The following is a 19,280-nucleotide window of genomic DNA, read 5'->3' as shown; positions in this document are numbered from 1 at the left end:
GCAAAGGGCTGAGCATTTCCAGTTCGTTGGAAAACCAAAACCTGTGTGATCCCAGCTCAGGGTAAGGGTGGGCTAAGTCCACCCTTGTTTTGATATATCATGCTTATCCCTATTGCCCAACAATTACATCTTGACTCAGTATGGGGCATTATTGCATTGTACAGGGTGCATATCACCATGGTTCCTGAGGCATGACTGAGGCTTAAACCTTGTTACAATATAGGGCTTTTTTTTGTTTTCCTAAAGTACGATAAGTACTGCAAAATGAGATTTGATTTTTCACACGTTGCAATAAGAGCTCTGAAGATTTCAAAGCTGATTGCTGTTCTGTGTATATTTTCAGAGTCCTTGCTTCTCTGTTTTATATTTGTTTACATGCTTTGCCCTTACTTTCCACCCCAGGCCTGTCTTTATCCCCATGTTTGCTTTACGGAGTTGACTCCATCCCTGATGCTCCAGGCAGGTTCTCTGCTCTGGGAGCTCATGGAGCTCAGCATTGCCAGGAGATGGAGGCATCAGTGGGGGAATGGATGAGCTGTCGCGAGTGTAACCTGGTGTCATTTAAGTCAGAGACAGAACTCCCAGCGCCTTTTGTGGCATCAGGGTTTGCTGCAGGTGTGATTAAAAGGGAATCATCTTAAAAGGGAACCATCTTACGTGTTCAATGGCGGCTTCCCTTCCTGGACCTCTTGGTGGGCAGCTTGCAGGTGCGGAGGGCGGGGGTGTCCCTGATGGACTGTCCCCGGTACTGTGAGGGCGTGGAGCAGGTATCCTCGACGCGGGTGCGATTCCCCTTCAGCCACCTGGGACACGGGGAGGGGGAAAACCCGGAGCTTACAAGAGGCACAAACCATGGACATCAGAGGGTAAGCTGAGGAGAGAGCTGCCGAGCATGGGAGCAGCCTCTTCTTGCCTGGCACAGCCCGGGGGGTGCCCACCCCCAAGGGGAGCCCAGGGAGGGACGGGGCGCGCGGTGCCGTACTTGCGCAGGTTTGCCAGCTGGCAGTTGCAGTGCCAGGAGTTCCTGGAGAGGGTCAGCGTCTCCATTTTGTCGAAGGGGAAGTTTCGGGGCAGCTGGGTGAGCCGGTTGTTCTCCAGGTGGGCTGCCTTCAGCACGGTCACGCCGGAGAACGCGTTGTCTGCAAACTGAAGCACAGAGGTTTTCTGGAGAGGAACGAGGAGGAGCTGGGGGTGGGGACTTCAAACCTGAGCACCTCTCTTCAAGGCTTTTAGTGGCATGAACATCAGGCCCTGGCACAGGTTGCCCAGAGAAGTTGTGAATGCCCCATCCCTGGAAGTGTTCAAGGACAGGTTGGACAGGGCTTGGAGCAACCTTCTCTAGTAGAAGGTGTCCCTGCCCATGGCAGGGGGTTGGAAAGAGATGATCTTTAAGGTCCTTTCCAGCCCAAGCCATTCTGTGATACTATGAAGCATGGAGAGAGCAAGAGAAGGTCCTGGCTTGCTGGAAGCCCTGTCCACCTAAGAGAGGCAACAGGCTGGTGGGCTCAAGGAGGATGGAGTCTCCTACAAAGAGAGCTACATCCCAAATCCATGTGGGATTGTCTGTGCAGCCACATCACTAAATAAAGTGAAGTCTGGCAGCCCTTTTTATTTTTGAACCATGTTAAATGAAGATATTTTCTGGGTGAATTCCTTTCCAAGGCTGGAAGTCCTCCCAATGCCTGTTGCCTTGCCTGTCCTGGAGCGACTTAAGGAGGGGGTGTTTGTGGCGTCTGAAGGGGCTGTAGACTTTGGCAGTGCCCAGGGGCTCGGAGTGGAAAGTTACACTTGGCATCTGAGCAGTGTAGATATACAGGCAGGTTTCCAGCACCTCAGCCTCCTCCATTTTTTCCCATTTCCAGTTGTTTTTTTGCAGGGGCTGCTGCAAGATTTGTCTTTTTTTTTTTTTTTTTTGGTTATTGGAGAGGCTTTAAGGTAGAACCTCCTTTTAAAAACCTGCCAAAAAGCAGAGGGAGGCTGTGGACCTGGCTCTGCAGCCCTGTCCTTTTTTCCCTGAGGCCTCATCCCTGGCATCTTTCAGCCCATGGTTACTCAGGTTGGAAAGTTCTTGAAAGCAAACCCCTCAACACAAACTTCCTTGGCGGTGATGGATTGGAGAGGGGATCACTGACAAAGCACAAAGGTCTTGTTGGTATGACAAAACAAAACACTTCTCAAAGTGAGGGGAAAGCTTTCTCTGAAGGTTGGAGAGGAGACTCCCTAGGTCTACCTGAAGCGCCCCAGCCAAGGATCTGTGCTCCCATTTCTGACCAGAAGCTTGCACTTCAGATGGACCATCAGAGTGTGTTCATGCTCTCTGAGCTGAAAAGCTTGACAGAGGAAATGCACTATTTTAAGCTGTGAACTTTTGTCATCTTCCAAATTAAGCAATGCTGGATGGGATTAGAGCTTAGCTAAGAGACTCCCAGATCCCTGTAGCTGTTGAACAGTCAGTGGTGCTGGCCTGTGCAGTCCAAAGCTGAGCTGACCTTGGGAGGTTTTACTGTGCTGATAGTGGAGCTGCTCAGACGGATGCTGGCACGCCGTGCAGCGGGGCAGTAGGTTTGGACAGTGGTGTTACTGTCTCAGCTGCTCATGCCTCTCCAAGCCCCCTGAGAAGAGTTTGCATCTGCTGCTAACAGCTGCCTTGCTGCCTGCCAGAGCGTGTCTTTGTGAAGAAATGGGTGATTTTCCCCTTATTTACACGGAGGATTGCTGCTGTTAATTTATTTTACACTAAATATGCAAAGATGGGTGTATGTAAAGCTTCCAGGAACTGCATTGCCTGGTCTCATGTTGAGGTACATAATGGGTCCTGGCCTGTGTGGTGCAGCCCTGTGGGGGACTGGTGTGTGTCCTTGATGCCAGTGGGGAGGGGGAGCTCTGTGCTGGAGCCTGAGGGCCCCCCCTTCCTTCTGCTCAAGTGCCATTTAGGCTGGGATAGATTTATGTGGAAGGGTTTTACACTTGATCAGCTCAAAAATCTTGCAGCCATGCAGGGAGCAGCTGAGGACAGTATGTTTGTGAAGGAGAAAGAGCTGCAGTCAAGTGCCAGCAGCACTCAGAGTATTCGGTGGTGATTTCCTAGATCACGGGGCCTGTGTGATTAGATGTTTCTTAGCAGTGCAAAGTTCATGTGTGGGCCATTTGGGTATGAGGCCTTTGAGGATTTGAAGAGACAATGCTGAACTGGGAGCTTTGTTTTCGCAAGCCTTAAAGCTGCAGAAGCCACCCCTGTCAGTGCTGATCCTGTAAACTGGTGTCCTGTTGGGCTGTGTGGGAGGAAAGGAGCCACTGGCTGCAGAAGAGTCTTTAAAGATCCTCTCCACAGGTGGTCACTAAAAAACAAAGTCTTTTTTTCTGGCTAGAATTTTTAACCTTTGCTCTTTGGTCAATCTGAGGACACGAGAGCATCCCAGCATCGTGGGTTAGTCTAATTTCTTCAGTGTGTAACTTGGGATTCTGACATCTCTACATCTGGTACAACATGTAAGCTGTAAAATTTGATTGAAAGTGCCTTAGAACTGAGTCTACAAATGTGCTGTGACGGCACATCTAAGGTCTTGCCTAGTGAGGTCAGTAGATTGTTTTCAAGTGTTTGCTCAGTCCCATCCTGTAGAGGTTAATGCTGAGAGTGGACAAGGGCTTAGCTTAGTGGACAAGCTGGTTAGGTAGTGTTCTTCTCCACCTGGGCAAGCTGTAATGCCAGTTTTTGAGGTTTTGGGGATGTTATATCCCCTTGAAAATTGTGGTGTGCTGCATTCCTGGTACCTTTCCTGTGATCTGCTTGTCTCTGTGAGATGTTCTGAGTTGCTCTTTGTTGCTAAGAAATTCTCTTTTTCATCACACCTCCCTGCATGTGGTGGGTGTTGCTTTGCCACGAAGTCCCAGCCTGCCTGGATGCTCTTTGTCTTTGGGCTTCCTGGCAAAGCATCATCCCAGGGAAAACTGTTCTGCTCCGCCCTCTCTTTCCAGTCATGGGGGATTCACCTGGGACATCAGGCTGCATCAAGGTGCTGCCCCTCTTGTGCTGGTGCTGGGTTCTGTTCCTGCACTGCCTGGCATTTCAGAGGTCCTAACACCAGTGATTCCGTGAGTGTGATGTTCCTGCCTATGGATCCCGCGTTCTCACAGAAAAAGAAGGGGGTTGTTTTGCCATTCGGGATACCTGAACATCCCTCCTCCTCTCCAGTGGGAACAGGGCCCCTTTGTAAGATGCTGCGAGAGTTCCTTTTGAGAGAGCATCAATAAACAAACCTTTCTTTATAACGTGTCAGGTTGGGAGGCAGGGGGGAGGTGAAGGTGAAGGTCCCTATGTCTACCTGCCTGCAGGGTGTGGGTAAGAAGCCGTGGCTGTTCATGGCCCATCTGAGGAGTCTCCCCCTCCCAGCCTACAGCAGGGACTGGGGCTGAGCAAAGGAGGCAGAGCAGTTCAGCTCTGCAAGGAGGCAGTGCCCTCCAGTCCCTCCAGTACAAGGCAGATGTTCACCTCTCATCTCACACCTTGTTTCTGGGAGGATGGAATGTTGCTCATTGTCCTGGAGCATCCCAAATGCCTTTGTCAATGTCTTGTGTCACCTCCAGCCTGGGAGGGAATGCACTGCCTTTCCAAGGGGTTTAATCAGCTCCAGATAATTTGGTTTTACATAAAATAACTCAACAGAAGGGTGGAGTACTCTCATTCCTTGCTAGAGCCATGTCAGGGTGTTGTCAGCTGGCCAGAGCCTCGCTGCCTGCAGAGCCTGCAGACCTGCATCTCCCCTCTCCTCTGCATGGAAGGGACAGCAAATAGAGGGCTTTGCAAAGGGGAAGAAAACCAAGCCCCATGTTTCTTATCTGGAGCAAATGGAAAGAGAAAGGACTCACCTTCTTCAGTTTCATGTTGTCCAGGTTGAGTGTCTGCAGGTATCGCCCGAAGGACTGGAAGGCGTTGTCAGGGATGACCTCAATTGGGTTATGAGAAAGTTTCAGTTCCTCCAGCACTCTCAGCTTACTCATTGCATTCACAGGGTAGCTGCTCAGCTGGTTCTTGTCCAGGTGGAGGACAGCAAGGTTTTCTACATCCTCCATGGCCCCAGGTAGGAGGTTGGTGAGGGAGTTGTCAGAGAGGAAGAGCCAGCGCAGGTCTTTAGCCCCATTGAAGACCCCTGGTTTCAGCTCCCGGATTTTATTGCTGCCTAAGTGCAGGATGAAGAGGTTGACAAGAGGGGAGAGGAGCCCTTTGGGTAGGTCTGGGATCTTGTTCTTGTCCAGGTACAGGTAGGTGAGATCAGAGAGGTCATCGAAGGCTCCTGGCTTTATGACACTGATCTGGTTGTCGGTGAGATAGAGGTAGACCAGGCTCTTGAGCCCCCGGAAGGCTCCAGTTGAGATCTCCTTGATCCGTGAGCTCTGGAGGTGCAGGGACACCAACTTCTTCATGTCACGGAAGCCATTGGTCGGCAGGACGGGGAAGTTGTTCTTCTGCAGGTTGAGAAGACGTGTTTGCTCAGGCACTTTGGGGATCTTCTTCAACCCCACATTGTCGCAGATGACGTGCTGCAGGTCTCCCCCATGGCAGTGGCAGCTCGGGGGACATGCCTGCGTGGTGGGGGCAAGACATGCCAGTAGGCTGAGGACACCGAGGAAGAAGCCTGACCCATTCATGGTCAGATCTGGAATTAAGTGTGGTGGGAAGAGGAGCAGGAGGAGGAGGGAGATGGGTGGGAGAGAGAGAGAGAGTAACTGGGTTTGCAGCATACTGAACACAGCCCTATTTATAATGTTATTAAAAAGCAAAATCCCTTCCCACAAACCGCAGGCAGCAGCCAGTTGGAAGCAACTGGCTTTGGGAACTTACTGTGAGCTTAACCCCTTGGCACCAGGCAAAGGAGTGTCCATGGCCCTGCCTGGCCCTGCTGCTGAGCGATGTGCAGAGGTAGTTTTCCTCTCTGGAGGAAAATGGGAGGCAAATAGTCAGGAAGAACCAAAGCAGACCTGCTCAGTGGGGAGCTTCCCTGGTCCCTGCTGAGCCAAGCGGGGTCCAGTTTCAGCAGTGGGTGGACAACAACCTGTTTTGGTTGAACAGCATAGGAGGGAGCACTGCTGTGTTCCACAGCCACCTCGTGCTGGAGCTTTCAGCAGGCTCCTGAGTTCTGTTTAGCCTCAGCTGGTTTGGGGAGAAGCACCTTGGCCTGTTCTCACAGAGGAAGGGTTTTGGTGTGGGGGGGTCTTGTCTCACTGATTCAAAAGGAGTTTTCCAGGGATGGGAGAAGATGAGAGTGATATGGGGTCATGCCAAAGGCCAACAGTGCTGCAGTTGCTCTTGTAATGCAAAATTGTGGTTGAAGACTGCACTGAGGAGTTGGCCAAGAAAGGGACCACAGAGACAGTCTTAATTTCTACTGTGTCTTGTGAGCAGTTGAGCGTGACACAACCATGGTCACAATCAGGACACCTGTGTGAGTGGCTGATGCCTTCCAACAAGGGATGGGGCAGCAGCAGAGCCGGCAGGGAAGTGGTGTGACAATGGCTGGTGGGTCTGAAATGCCATGCAGGGGTGTCCTGCTGCGTACCTGGCTTAGATGAGGTGGGTGGTAACGCCTGTGGCTCTCAAGGCAGAGCTGTGGACAGGGAAAGGTGTGGGCATTGGTAAAGGGATGGAGAGCTGGCAGAGCAAAGAAATCACTGCTGGAGCTGGGACTGGGATTTGTCTTGGCTTCTGTCTTGGGGTAGCAGTGGCAAAGATGAATTAACAGCGCAGGGGATGTCCTCTGCTCTCCCAATGGAGAAGGCTAAAGCAAAGTAGTTAAAAGCTCTAGCGCCTGCTGCTGTGAGTGTGAAGAGAGAGATCCAGGGGCTGTGGGGTGGGGTTTGGAACTGGAACATTTTGAACTGATTTCCAGCCAGTTCCTGGCTGCAGCAGGCAGCTGAGAGCCGAGCACATAACTGTGAGCTTGTTGAGATTTCTGCTCCTGAGGCTGGCTGCAGAGCCCCAGCGGAGCCTGTGCAGAGGCGAGACAGGCTCAAGAAAGGGAGGAAATCCAAGGGCTGACTTAGGACACAGACTGGCTTATTCACCAAGATTTCTGGGTTTTTCCATTGTTGCAGTGAGGAATTAGCCAGCACCGCCGAGCATGCTCCGGACCGTGTTATGCAAACTGCCTGGCAGCCCTGCTCTGGTCAGCAGCTGTCAGTCTGAGCTGTGTTTTCATTGCAGGACTAATTTGGGGGAGAAAATGGGCTTCTGGGGTGTGATTGTGGTTCTGGTGAGCCTGTGGGACTGATGGTGTTGGCCAAACGATGATGTAATGTGGAACCTTGGTGCAAACCAGGCCATGTCAGCTCTGGGGTGCAATGTTGAGCAGCAAACCTCAGCACCAAGAGCCTGCCATCTCCAGAGAGATAGTCTGACCATAGGAGCTCCAGGTTCCTGCTGGAGGGACCTCCTGGTTACTGTAGGACTTAAACCTCTGTGGTAAAAACAGCAGTATTTTGTCTTGTGCCTGATTCAATAGGCACCACAATGATCACACACATGCTTTGGTCTCTGGAGGAGCTCTTTGAGTGTCTTGGTCAGGACCTTTGAGACAGAGAAAGAGGAGGTAGACAGAGCCCTCTATGTTTTCCTTCTTTGTCTCTCCAGTTTGCTGTTCCATGATCCTATGACTAAAAGTGCCCCTGAGTGTGTGCTGCTCATAAAACTCAGGCAGGGAGCTGGGTGAATGATTGGAAGAGGAAAAAATTCACCTTTAAGGAATCATCTTATATCCACTGATTGATTTTATTTTTTTTCTCTGAGCAGGTTCAACCCCCCTAGTTTTACCTGTAATCATTTGATGAACAATTCCCGTGGTTACATACCAGCGGTTCTGTGCAGGAGCAACTGATGGGTGAAATTTAAAACCCACCCTGTTTCTGCTGAGCACTGAATCTGGGAAGTGTATCTGTGCTCCCTCCCTGAGTGTCTGGTACTTGGTTTTCTCATCCCCTTGCAAAAAACGCCAGCTAACAGCTTACTACTTCTCCAGAGATTTTGGCCAGAAATCTGACCAGTGTGGGTCAGATTGGAACAAAAAGTTGGTGAGGGCCTTGAAAAGCCCATCCATAAATACATCCTTACCCACGTGTATTTCTGGAACAAGACCTTTTTCAGAAGTTAAACTGCTCAAGCCTCCTTCTCTTCTTTCTTCCTCTGAGGATAAAATTCCCTTTCTTCAACCCTTATCTGTTTACTGGCTGAGGCTGCAAATTGTGGGGAGCAGGGACACTCTCCTCTCCCTGCAGGGATGCATGTGCTGTGAACACCAGTGAGACCTGTAGCTTCCTCATGAAAATCTGGGAATTAGCTGCCATCATGCTGGTATGAGGTGGGAAGCTGTCCCTGCCCCAGGACTCCCTCCAGCCCCATGCCTGCAGCAGAGGTTATGTGGATGCTGGGTTATTTTTGGTGCCACGGTGGGGTGGCAGCAGGGAAAAGGCGTCTGTTCCTCAGCTTCGTTTCTCCAGGCACAAATGGTGAATAAAAGGAAGTTCTTTCCCCTGATATTTTATTTCCAAGCCTTGGTGAGCACATTCCTGTGGTGGGAGCTGGCTGGCATCTGCCGCAGCGCTGGCACCTCGCCCCTGGGCTCCCTCCCGGCTGTTTGTGTTTTGAGCTGCTCTCTGGACGGCTCTGGTCTTCCCACACCGGGTTTTGCAGCCCTCGACTGGCCAGCAAACATCCAGTGATCCTCAAAAGCCTGCCTGGGTCCCACTCGTGGGTGGCTCACAGTCTGGAGGTGACAATGGAGCAGTGTCCGTGTTCCTGGGCTGCGGTGGGAGACCACAGGGAGCTGGGTCCTGGCCAGCCCCGACCTTGCACGTCCCCCGGGACTGGCACTGCGAGGACATCGCAGAAGAGGCAGGATTATCCTGCCGTCCCCTCTTTCTTAATTGATTAACAGTTCTGCAAACATTCCTGGTGATTTGCAGATGCCGGACTCCCCTCCTCTCCTTCTTGAAGGCATTGTGGGATAAGCAAATAAATACAGTTTTTGAAACAGTATAAATACAGGTTTGGGATGTTTCTTTGGTGCTGCTGGTCTGAGCTGTTTTGACGCAGCATTGGAGATGGTCTTTTCCATGTCTAATCTTTATTTTTGTTAGTTCTAACAGTTCTGGCGTATCAAGATAGCTCCATGTTAAAATATTCCATTCTCTTTTCAGCCTGATTCCATAGCTTTTAGGGGTTCCATATCTGGTTTTGTGTGTCAGTGCACACTATCAGTCACCTTCTTGAAGTGACACCAGTGTAGCTGGCCTTGGGGTGAAGCCTTTCTTGGTTTTGGCTGGAGGTGAGGGCTCAGGCAGCTTTGGGGGGTGTCATGGGGTGCCCCAGCCCTTGTGGAGCCTCTGCCTGGCACTGGGTGCTGGGGAGGGAGTGGGGTGGGAGAAGACACAAGCTCCGCAGTGTCCCAGGGGTTTGTCCCAAGCACAGAGCACATTCCAGGCAGTGTTTGAGGAGCAGTGGTGGGTGGGCAGTGGGGAGGCCCCAGAGGGTCTCTGTGTTTCCCCCTCTTCCTGGCAGTACTTGAAGGTCCCATCAGTGACAGTGGCATCTGGGGCTCTGAGTTCAGATTCAAGATACCGTTTCTATTTGATGTGCTTGAAGGGTCTCTGTCACTGCAGTGTGGGGGCCCAGGCTGCTTTTTGAGCTGGACGAGGTGGTGGTGGGTCCACCTCCTTCCTTCTGATGGTTTTCTTCCACTGTAGCATGGCCTCCACCCATCAATCTGTTGCCAGTTTGGCTCCCTGTAATGTCCACCCAGCCTTCCCTTCTGCTGATCCCAGCAGCTGCTGAGTGATGCTCTTGGCCTCTCCTGCGAAGCTCTCCCAGCCCTGCTGTGTTCACCCTGCAAGGCACCAGGCATTCCCTAGCATCCCACTGCTCTGGCCAGGGCTCTTGTCCTCTCTGCAGATCTCGCAGGCTCTGAAGGAGAGCGGAGCCTTCTTCCCTTGTAGAACATCCATCAAAGATTTCTGGCTTTCCCAAATGATCCTGAGCCATGAGTCCCACCTATTCACAAAATGGAAAATGGGCTCCACATGGTGACAATTTCCCCACTTGTCCATGGCCTCCCCATCCCACCCCACCTCGATTTTGGGGAGGACCTGGTGAGTAGGTGGTTTCAGTAGGTGCAGAAGCTGTGAGAATGGGTTGTGAGGACATTGAAAATGCGGCATGGAGGCAACAAGATCCTGGGCTTCAAGCCATGTCTGGTGGGAGCTGAGCTCTCCAAATCCATAGGGATTGACCCTAGATTTTTGCTAAGTTTCCTTCTCTGACAGCTTTGAGCATTCAGGTACCCCCAAAATGGTGGTTTTCTCCCTTCACAAGACACTTTTTCTCTGCCCATTTCCTCTCACTTTTTCCCTTTAATTCCACTTTTCCCAAATGCATTGGCACTAGTGCCAGGAAGGATGGAGTTAATTCCACAGCAAAGATCTTTTATCACGCTGTGGATAAACCAGTAAGCAACTGCTCATGCCTTTGCTGGTCACCACTGGGCAGCACTTCTGCAACGCTGGCAGGATGGGGGAAATACTTGCAAGCCTCACTCAAGGCTTCTGCTGGGAAGAGAGGGAGCTTTAACTCCAGACCATGAGGAGCAGCTTGTCCTCACTGGGCAATAACAGGAGGTTCATTCCCAGTGGCAAATCTCAGCCTGGGCAAGCTGAGTCGTCCTTTTCGCAGTGGTCTCCTCCTGGGGTAAAGCCATTGTGTGCCACAGCACAAAGAGGGTGCTTTGGGCACCTGGTATTTTTGGGAACTCCTTTAAGCCCCATCCAAACTGGGACTGTCTGGCAGTTCTCTGCATGGGGAGAGATGCCAACAGGGTGGCCACCGTTGGAGGTTTGTCCTACAAGACCTACTTGTTTGTGTCCTGACGTTTTTGACACAAAGATGGTACTGTTGCTGGGGAAGGAAATGAAATCTCGGTGTGACACAGGCTGGATGCGATCAGACTTTGTTTTGTGCAGCAGCAAAGTTGACCTGAAGGTTCAGGAATATTCCAATACAATTTGGGATGGTGGGATATCTCCAAAGCGAGGAGACATGTGTGCCCAGAGGACAGCAGAGTTTAGGGTGATCTTGGTAGTGAGCAGCTGAGTGAGGAAAGGTCGTGGCTCAGTTAAGAACAATTTGGAGCTGGCTGTGATGGGAAGGGCTGGGCCTGACTTTGGTGGAGATATCCGAGACAGACACGCACTCAGCACGGGTTTAGGGATAATTAGATCCATCCACACTGAGAGGGGTTCAAAGGGCCTCTTCAAGGTCCCTGAGCACATCTCTTGGGTTGCCAGCCCGCTTTCTGTTGTTCATTACGCCCTCTTTGAAGTCTGAAAATCCCTATTATTTCACGGTCAATTTGCTGCTTTTTTCCAAGGCCAATATTGTCTCCAGCAAAACTCAGTTTCTGTAGGTTTTAGTTTGGCAGTTCAAGCCCTGCCATCACCATCCTCCAGCATGGCACAACCAGAGGGTGGTGACGAGGGACATGAAGATCCTCCCTGAGCATCTCTCAGGTCCAGGGGTGAGTGTCCTCCGAGGACCTCATGCCCTCCTGTACCCCTGACCTTCTGCTGGGATAACCCCACTCTGGGTACTGGTAGTACCAGATCCAGCCTTTTCATCACAGCCTTTCAGCAGCAGCTGAACACAGAGGGAAGTGGGTGTTTTTATGGCTGTTGAATGCAGGAGAAAACCAAGGAGCAGAAGGCTAATGTGGCTTGTTCCAAATTATGCAGTAAATAAGCGGCACAGTTGGGAAAAACCCAGGATCTTCAGATTCCCCACTGTCCCCACCAGATCAGCCTGCCTCCCAAATGTTTACTAAAGAGACTGGAGTCTGATTGTTTTCACTTTATTTTTAATTTTCAGACGCTTCCCTCTTCAGGCTGTTTTGCCTGTTCCGCAGTGGCCAGTGTTTAAACAGCACTGGCAGGAAATGTTTGTGAAATGTGCCTCAAAAAACACAGTCCTGCTAAGATGTTCTTTTTATTCCTGGTTTAGACAGAGGCTTAGGATTCACAAAGAATGAATCTCTTGTTGGTAGGAGCAAGTTAGGCAGCCGTTTGTTTTGGAGCTGTCCTTGTCATGACTGAAGGCAGGACTGATCTGGGTAGTGGGAGGTCACTTGTGGTCCTACAGTAAAAAAGGTCTTTACAGTTAATTATATTCTATACTCTTGTAGCTCCTCAGGAAGCCAAGGGTCTGAGCTGGACCCTTGCCTCTGGGAAGCTTTGCTTTGACACTAGATACAGCTCCAGTGGAAATTATGGAGCTGATGCTGAAATTATTGGGTGAGGTTTTCTGGACTGAATTGCACCGATGACAAGGCTAGATGATGCTAAGTGTCCCTTTGGGTCATGAAACCTAGGAATCTTCATGGATATCTCCAAGTTTAAATTGGTACGTGGGGTTTTGTGGAAGTGCTGTTCCATCTGGTGCTGACAACGGAGATGATGGAGGATGCTCCACGTGTCAGATAAGGGTCGGGAAGGACAGCAGTGCTGGCACAAGAGTTTGCTCCAGCCTCCATACAGCTGGGGAAAACCATCTCAGGAGAGAAATAACATCTTGGAAAGATCTGGAGCAACATCTGGCTGCAGAATAGGGTGCTGATGCAGGCAGGGGAAGGCAGGGATGGGGCAGCAGATTGGGGCTGGAGGTTCAGACCCACGTTGCCCTCTGGGCCGATCAGGAATCCCATTCCTGACGGCATGAGGGTGTTTATGGGGACAAGCCATAAGCCAAGGCAGTGACAGCCGGTGCTAGGCATGCACGGCACAGTGCCAGGCATCTGGAGGAACCTGGTGAGCCATGGCACTTGCAGCATCATCCTACCAGGGAGCTGCCTGCTCCTGTGTCCAATTAAACTGCTGGAGCGACCCGGAGAGGCAGCAAGGGTTGACTCAGGGCTTGGCTGGGATCCTGGGACCAACACTGCAATTCATCCAGCAGAGTAAAACAAAAAAACAAAGGCGCTGGGATTTTTAATAAGTGTTTAAGGTCTTGGATTTGTGTCTCGTCAGTCATTTGATCCAGCCACAGGACTCGTATTAGTGGGTGGGAGAGAAATCCTGTCTGAGCATGAGACGCTGTGGGTTTCCACCCGACTGGGAAGATATCCTTGTGTCTGGTAGGAGAAGCCTATTCACAGTCGCTCCCTGGGGGCTGCCAGGCTCCTAGCAGAGCAGTTTGCACCAGATGGTCCCTGCAGCATCCTGGGGATGTTCTCCCCCAGATTCCTGGCTAAGAGCAGGCTCCAGCTTGAATTCACGCTGACCAGGGTGCAGTCAACAAGAGCATCAACCGTTGTGACAAACTGTGCTCACCGTGAGATCCTTCAGCAGTCCTGAGCCATGGAAAGTGCCAAGTGCTCCAGTGTTGTTACACAGGGCTGTACATTATACCAGTGTTATGTTCAGCTCATTCAGGATATTTCCATGCTTGTTCAAATGCTTCATCATAGTCCTTTGCAAAGCCCCTTGTTAATTTGGGGCTCAGTGCCTGGAGCTTGGTGAGCACCATGCAGAAGCCATAACCATGCTGGCATGCCCAGGCGTTTGCTTGGAAGGAATTGACAAGATCTAGGTGCCAAGGCTGTAGGAATATGGTTGGGCCTTGTGATTCAACAGGTCAGAGCTGCTCACAGGTCAGTCTGGAGATGTGGAGGAGAAAAGAGCAAATGCTTCCTGCATCAGCCCTTTCCCAACCTCGCTCTCCCAGCAAAGCAGCTACTGGTGACATTAGTGGGGTGACATCAGTGGTGTCACCCTGCCTGAAGGCACACAACCCAGTGAGCAGGTTAGAGACACCAGAGCAGTGCTCCAGAGTGTCCCACTGCAGAAAAGCAGCTCCTGAGAGCTGGAGATGAAGCAGCAATCCCAGCGATGGTGCTGTTGGTGCAGCTCAGAACTGCCCAGAGCACCTCCTGCACGGCTCCTGCTGTCTCAGCGGGCCACTGAGCTGGGCATAAAGCACTGGAATTTTCCTCTGAGGAGAAGTGACCTTCAGCTGAGGTGACTCGGAGCCTGCCGTTGGGATTAGCGGTGAGGGAGGTTTAGCAGTGAGAAGCTTTTGTCCTGCTGTGAGGCTTTTGGTGTGTAAGGGCAGCTGTGCTGAGCACTGTGCAGCCTCGTGATGCCCTTATGAGGGTTAGAGGGGCTGATGTCTGCACAAAAGGATCTGGAGCAAGCAGCTGAGCTGTGGGATGAGCCGTCTCCCACAGGAGCCTGCTGCTGGCCTCAGGGTTTTTCCAAAGTGATGTCCTATGTGCCCTGAGCTGTAGAAGATGCAAGGTGAATGCAGCACCATGGCTGCAAGGGCACCAAGGCAAAGTCAGGGGCTGGCAGAGATGGTGTGGAGTCAACAGGACAGGGCTTGGAGAAACAAGGGTTAAAAAAGAGGAGGGAGAACTCCTCCAAGAATAGTAGTTGAGGTGTCTAAAGTACATGACACTCCAAGTGTGGTTGGGTCTGGAGCACTGCCATGGAGGTGCAATGGGCAGGTGCAGTGCTGCTTTAGCTCCTATTTCTCCAAGACTCTCTGGCAGGAGTGTCTGTGGAGTCCCATCCACAGCCAGGAGAGCAGGGCTTGCCTGTGACCTGAAGGACTTGTGACTCCTCCCACCCCACTCTACCCTGCAGTCATCACTGGCTTTTTCCTTCCTGTGCCTGGAGCTGTGTGGTCCCCTTTCCCCTTGAGATACATTTCCCTTCCTGTGATTGCAGGTTGCTTATGGGACCACAGAAAACAGCCCTGTCACCTTCATGGGGTTCCCCAATGACAGCATGGACCGGAGAACCGAGACAGTGGGATACATCTTCCCCCACACAGAGGTGACTATGACCCTCTCCACCCACTCCAGCTCCTCTGCCTGCAGCAGACCTCCCTGTCTGGTGCAGGAGCTGGGACATGCCACCACGCTGGGCTCTGACTAAGCCCTTCTTCTCTTTCAGGCAAAAATTGAGGATCCAGAAACAGGGAAGTCTGTGCCTCTGAACACGCCAGGGGAGCTTCAGATCCGCGGCTACTGCGTCATGTTGGGCTACTGGAATGACTCTGCCAAGACAAGTGAAGTGATCACTGCTGAGAGGTGGTACAAGACAGGGTGAGTCTGGGAACAGCCCCACTCCTCCCAGACTCTCCACACTGGAAAGGGATGCATGGGTGTGTATCGGAGTGCTTGGCTGGGATTTCCAAAGCAAGGAAAACTGACCTAATTTAACCCTCTGATCTATCTGTGACACTTCAGAACAGCTTTTAGCACAGAGCCCTTGGTGCTGAGTGTCCCTGGAGAAGGGGATCATCATTTGGCCACTGGTGGATGGAGGGACTGTGGGGGTACAGTGCAGGGGCAAGAATTGCCTCCCCCCTAAACCCTGATCCACTGGATGCTGCCAGTGGCTGAAGTAGGAGTCTGATCTCTGTCGTGTGTTCAGGTGGCTCCTCAGCCTTTACCCTCTGGATAACCTGACTGGGTGGGAGCATCAGCCATTCTTCCACCCAGCTGGGACAGGATTTGGAGAATGGTGTCATTGCAGGGATCTCGGGAGCCTGGATGAGCACGGCTACTGCAAAATTATAGGCCGCTGCAAGGACATGATTATTCGTGGTGGAGAGAACATCTACCCAGCAGAACTTGAGCAGTTTCTCCACACCCATCCCAAGGTTGAGGAGGCCCAGGTGAGTGGGAGGGAGGTGACATAGGTGAGCAGCTGTTTTTTGGGAAACCTGTACACAGAGATTCTCGGATTGCTGCCTGGGACCTGGTTGTCTTCCCGTTTTCAGCATCAGCTGCCGTGTAATATTGGTTGGCAAGGAGGAGAGAGAGGCTCATGGCATGGGAGGGGCAGGCAGAGCTCCTGAAGTGGGGCACATCAATTTGAGCAATCCCCTCGTGCATCAGCTGCACATCTGCAAGCCTGTCATTCTTCAGTTTTAAACTGCCTGTCCACTTAGCTCTCTCTGAAATTCTTATTTGGAAAGCAGTCTGGAAGGACAGTTTTTACTAGTAATTACTCAACTCTGACATCCAAAAAGAGTGCTCCAATGAGTCCCTGGAGATGAGGAGTGAGACTTTGTTTCACCCCTTCTCAAGACAGCAATGATTTGCAGCACTGAGCAGCTGCTCCCAGTCTGCTGGGATTGTTCTCCTCCAGGTTTTGTGCCAGACAAGTTTCCCCATAAATAAACTGGTTATTTAGTCAGTGTTGTGCCTGTGCCAGGCAAGCATCTCTCCTTGGAACAGTCCCAGTGCAGATGGGTTGCAAACCAGCCCTGTTTATGTGGTTTCTAGGGCTTTCTGTTACTGCTCTGGACTCAAAAGGATCGACGTGTCTCTAGGATTTTGAGATACCAGTTCAAGGCGGGGAATGACAGTAGTATTGTTGTGGAATACTGTGAGCAAACTTTGGAGAGAGCTCAGGCTTGGGAAGCCCATCTCCTGGTATCACGGGCGGGGGTCCACTAAGATCTCAGACTATAAGGGTTTCAAATAATCCTTTAATTCGACTTCATCCCTCCCCTTCCACTCCATCTGGAGATCCCAAAGCACTCATGGCAGTCTACCAAGTCTCTCCGTTGGTTGTGAAACCTCTTGCCCCATTTTTCGGGAAGCAGAGGGACAACAGGTCCGTGTCATAGCACGATGAGCTGGTCTGGTCTGACTCAGCCCCCGCTCCAGTCACTTTGCAAAACCAGAGGAGGAAGGTGCTGGCATCCAGGTGCTCAGCTTGCTCTGCCACCTTTCCTCTGGCAAATGGTTGGGAACTCCTTCCAGGAGGGTTCAATGTTGTGTAGAAAGCCCCAGTGGGATGGTCAAGCAGCTTAAACTGCCTTTACACAGCCCCACACCATGATTCCAGCATCCAGTGGTGTGGGCCAGCACATGGACCCTGCCAGAGAACAGGGTTGTCCCCAGGGGTCACACTGTCCATCTGTCCCAACCAGGTGGTTGGTGTGAAGGATCCGAGGATGGGAGAAGAGGTCTGTGCCTGCATCCGACTGAGGGCTGGGCAGGACTGCACTGAGGAAGAGATGAAGGCTTTCTGCAAAGGGAAGGTGGGTCTCCCATTCTCAGTTCCCTGACAGACCAGTACACCCAGTGGCTGCTGGGGACTGGCAGATGAAAACCCATGGATTTAGAGCATTGGTGGACCCAGCCCTGGCAGTGCCAGCTGGGCTGGCTGTGCTCTTCCTGGGGGGTTGTGTAGCCATTGTTTTTGTCTTCCCAGATTTCCCATTTCAAGATCCCACGTTATTTTGTGTTTGTGAGCCAGTACCCACTCACTGTCTCAGGCAAGGTAAGAGGGGACGGGGGCAGGGGAGGAGCTCTGGCCTCCTGTCCCAGCTGCTGCCTGAGTCTCTCTTCCTCCTCCTCTCTGCACTTTATTCCAGATTCAGAAATACAAGTTGAGGGAGCAGATGGAGAAGCTCCTTCAGCTCTGAGATTGGGAAGGCAGAGCAAAATCTGGGATAAATCAACTGGAGGACCAGCAGCTCTCAGTCTGCTTTTCACCTGTGCCTGCTACGCAGTGGAGACCTTCTCTCCCTGACATCAGGCTGATGGCACTTTTAGTCAATAAAACAGAGCGCCTTTTTTTCCCAGTTGGGTTTGTTTCTTTGCCAGGACAAATACTGTGGTGTGAGGAAGGGATGCTTAATTCTGGAATTCTGTCCAGTTACTGAAAGACCTTATGAAGATTTAAAAATCTTGTGTGTCTCTGAGCAGTTTGGCTGCAGCCGTTTCAGAGGAGTTGAACAGATGCTAGTAGGTATTTCACTGACATTTTTTCAGTCCTAACACCCTGGTCTGGCTTCCCAGGGTAGGTGATGCCTTCTCTGCTTGGGTGTTGTGAGACTCCTGGGTCATATAACAGCTACTGAACTTGAAATGAGGGGCAGGGGGTTCAGAGAATGAAACTTTGCATGGGAAGGGGCTCCCTAAAGCTGGCTGGAAAAGCTTATCCTGTTCCCACACCTCCCCCAGGTCCCCCCCAAAAAGTTCTCCAAAGTAGACTTGGCATGGTTTATTTTGTTGTTTTGGGCAAGACAGACAGTAAGGTTTTTGCAGAAATACCAAAATTCCTGTCCTGTCGGCAGTGCGAAGCACAGCACACCTGGGACAGCATTTTACGGGAGTTATTTGGTACCTCCCAACCATGAAACACTCCTGCGAGAAGGGGAAGAGCAGAGCTCCTCTTCCTTGCCAGCAGAAGTGTCCCACTCCAACTGGAAAGCAGATGGTGTTGCTGACAACTCTCGCCAAGGCTGTCTCCCTCCTGCTTCCTTCCCGAGCAGGGCTAAAGTTGGGCCTCCTCTGTGCTGCAGCTTCTTCTAGTGGGTGGAGGGAAATGATGCAACAGGGAGAGAGGGGGAAGCCTCAGCGAGGTCTCAGTCCTTGATCTCCCAGCTGGACTGTGGGCTCTACCCATGGAAGCAGACCGAGTGGACAAGTCCACTGCTCGTATCTGCTACCTGAAAGAAAAAAGCATGGATGGTTTGTGTCACACCCTTTCTATTCAGTGTCTTTCCAGCATGTTCCTCCTCTGATCCCAAACTGCTCGTGGGGCTGGTGTCAGCACTCATCCTCCACATTTCACTCAGGTCTCCTCCTTCCCCTGGTTTTAGGACTCTTGTAACATTCCTTCCTGAGGGAGGAACTGTTACCTCTATGACTGCAACTGCAGCCAGTGACCTTGGGGATGCAGTGGACCCCTGTGATTGGTGTCTAGGGAAGGACTTTTTACCTTCCTTTGCTTCCCACAGCACTAACCCAGGTGCGGGACAGGCCTCCTCCCATCCCTGTTTGGTAACTCCACCCTTGGCACAACCCCCAAGCTGCCCCACGTGCTCACTGTAGTTTGGGGGCAGTGGGTAAGAAATGAAGGTGGCTCAGCCCTGGCTGGCGAGGGCAGGCACACTGCTGAGAAACACAGTGAGCCCCAGTCACAGCCAGCACAGCGGGTACAGCCCCTGCCACCCCATCCCTGCACCCCACAGTTCCATTTTGTGCCCCAGGAGTGGTGCAACATCATCCAGAGGTCTGAGCCCCAGCAGAGCCTGGTGCTGGGGAAGCTTTCCCTACCATCCCCATCCCTTTGCTGGGGCCCATCCAGCCCTCGCCAGCCAGGACACCTGCCGAGATGTCCCATGGCCAATTCCAGCCTCTGGGATGATGCAGCCCCGGCTGTAAATACTCACGGTAGAGGAAGAGCTGTCCATCATGGCTGGCAGTGTGGGCTCCGTGTGT

The 19,280-nt window shown here is 51.8% G+C and overlaps 2 protein-coding genes across 3 annotated transcripts in view; one reads left to right on the top strand and one right to left on the bottom strand.

Annotated features, from left to right (window-relative positions):
• Positions 1–17,635, top strand: part of ACSF2 (acyl-CoA synthetase family member 2) — a 36,943-nt gene extending 19,308 nt beyond the window's left edge. For both annotated transcript variants that reach the window (XM_027654602.1, XM_027654601.1), the window contains exons 11-16: positions 14,758–14,865; positions 14,986–15,137; positions 15,571–15,712; positions 16,979–17,089; positions 17,263–17,331; positions 17,426–17,635. In XM_027654602.1, the coding sequence (XP_027510403.1) occupies positions 14,758–14,865; positions 14,986–15,137; positions 15,571–15,712; positions 16,979–17,089; positions 17,263–17,331; positions 17,426–17,476 (633 nt within the window). In that variant the 3' untranslated portion in view covers positions 17,477–17,635. The remainder of the gene's footprint in view (positions 1–14,757; positions 14,866–14,985; positions 15,138–15,570; positions 15,713–16,978; positions 17,090–17,262; positions 17,332–17,425) is intronic.
• CHAD (chondroadherin) lies at positions 662–5,661 on the bottom strand. Its single transcript, XM_027654603.1, has 3 exons — positions 4,867–5,661; positions 983–1,146; positions 662–803 (listed from the first exon to the last, which is right to left on the bottom strand). Exons 1-3 carry the CDS (start codon positions 5,644–5,646, stop codon positions 662–664), a joined length of 1,086 nt encoding a protein of 361 aa, XP_027510404.1. The 5' UTR covers positions 5,647–5,661.
• Positions 17,636–19,280: the final 1,645 nt, after the last annotated feature.

Source organism: Corapipo altera, unplaced genomic scaffold (genome assembly GCF_003945725.1).
Source record: "Corapipo altera isolate COAL_440 unplaced genomic scaffold, ASM394572v1 343, whole genome shotgun sequence".
NCBI lineage: Eukaryota > Metazoa > Chordata > Aves > Passeriformes > Pipridae > Corapipo > Corapipo altera.
The sequence above is the reverse complement of the archived record's forward strand: the minus strand, read 5'-3'. Positions and strand labels throughout refer to the sequence as shown.

Excerpts from the sequence above, each read along its gene's own strand:
- CHAD (XM_027654603.1), bottom strand. The coding sequence starts at position 5,646 with ATGAATGGGTCAGGCTTCTTCCTCGGTGTCCTCAGCCTACTGGCATGT. Across the intron at positions 1,147-4,866 it reads ACAACATGAAACTGAAGAAG|TTTGCAGACAACGCGTTCTC; the intron begins GTGAGTCCTTTC and ends TCTGTGCTTCAG. Across the intron at positions 804-982 it reads CAGCTGGCAAACCTGCGCAA|GTGGCTGAAGGGGAATCGCA; the intron begins GTACGGCACCGC and ends CCCGTGTCCCAG.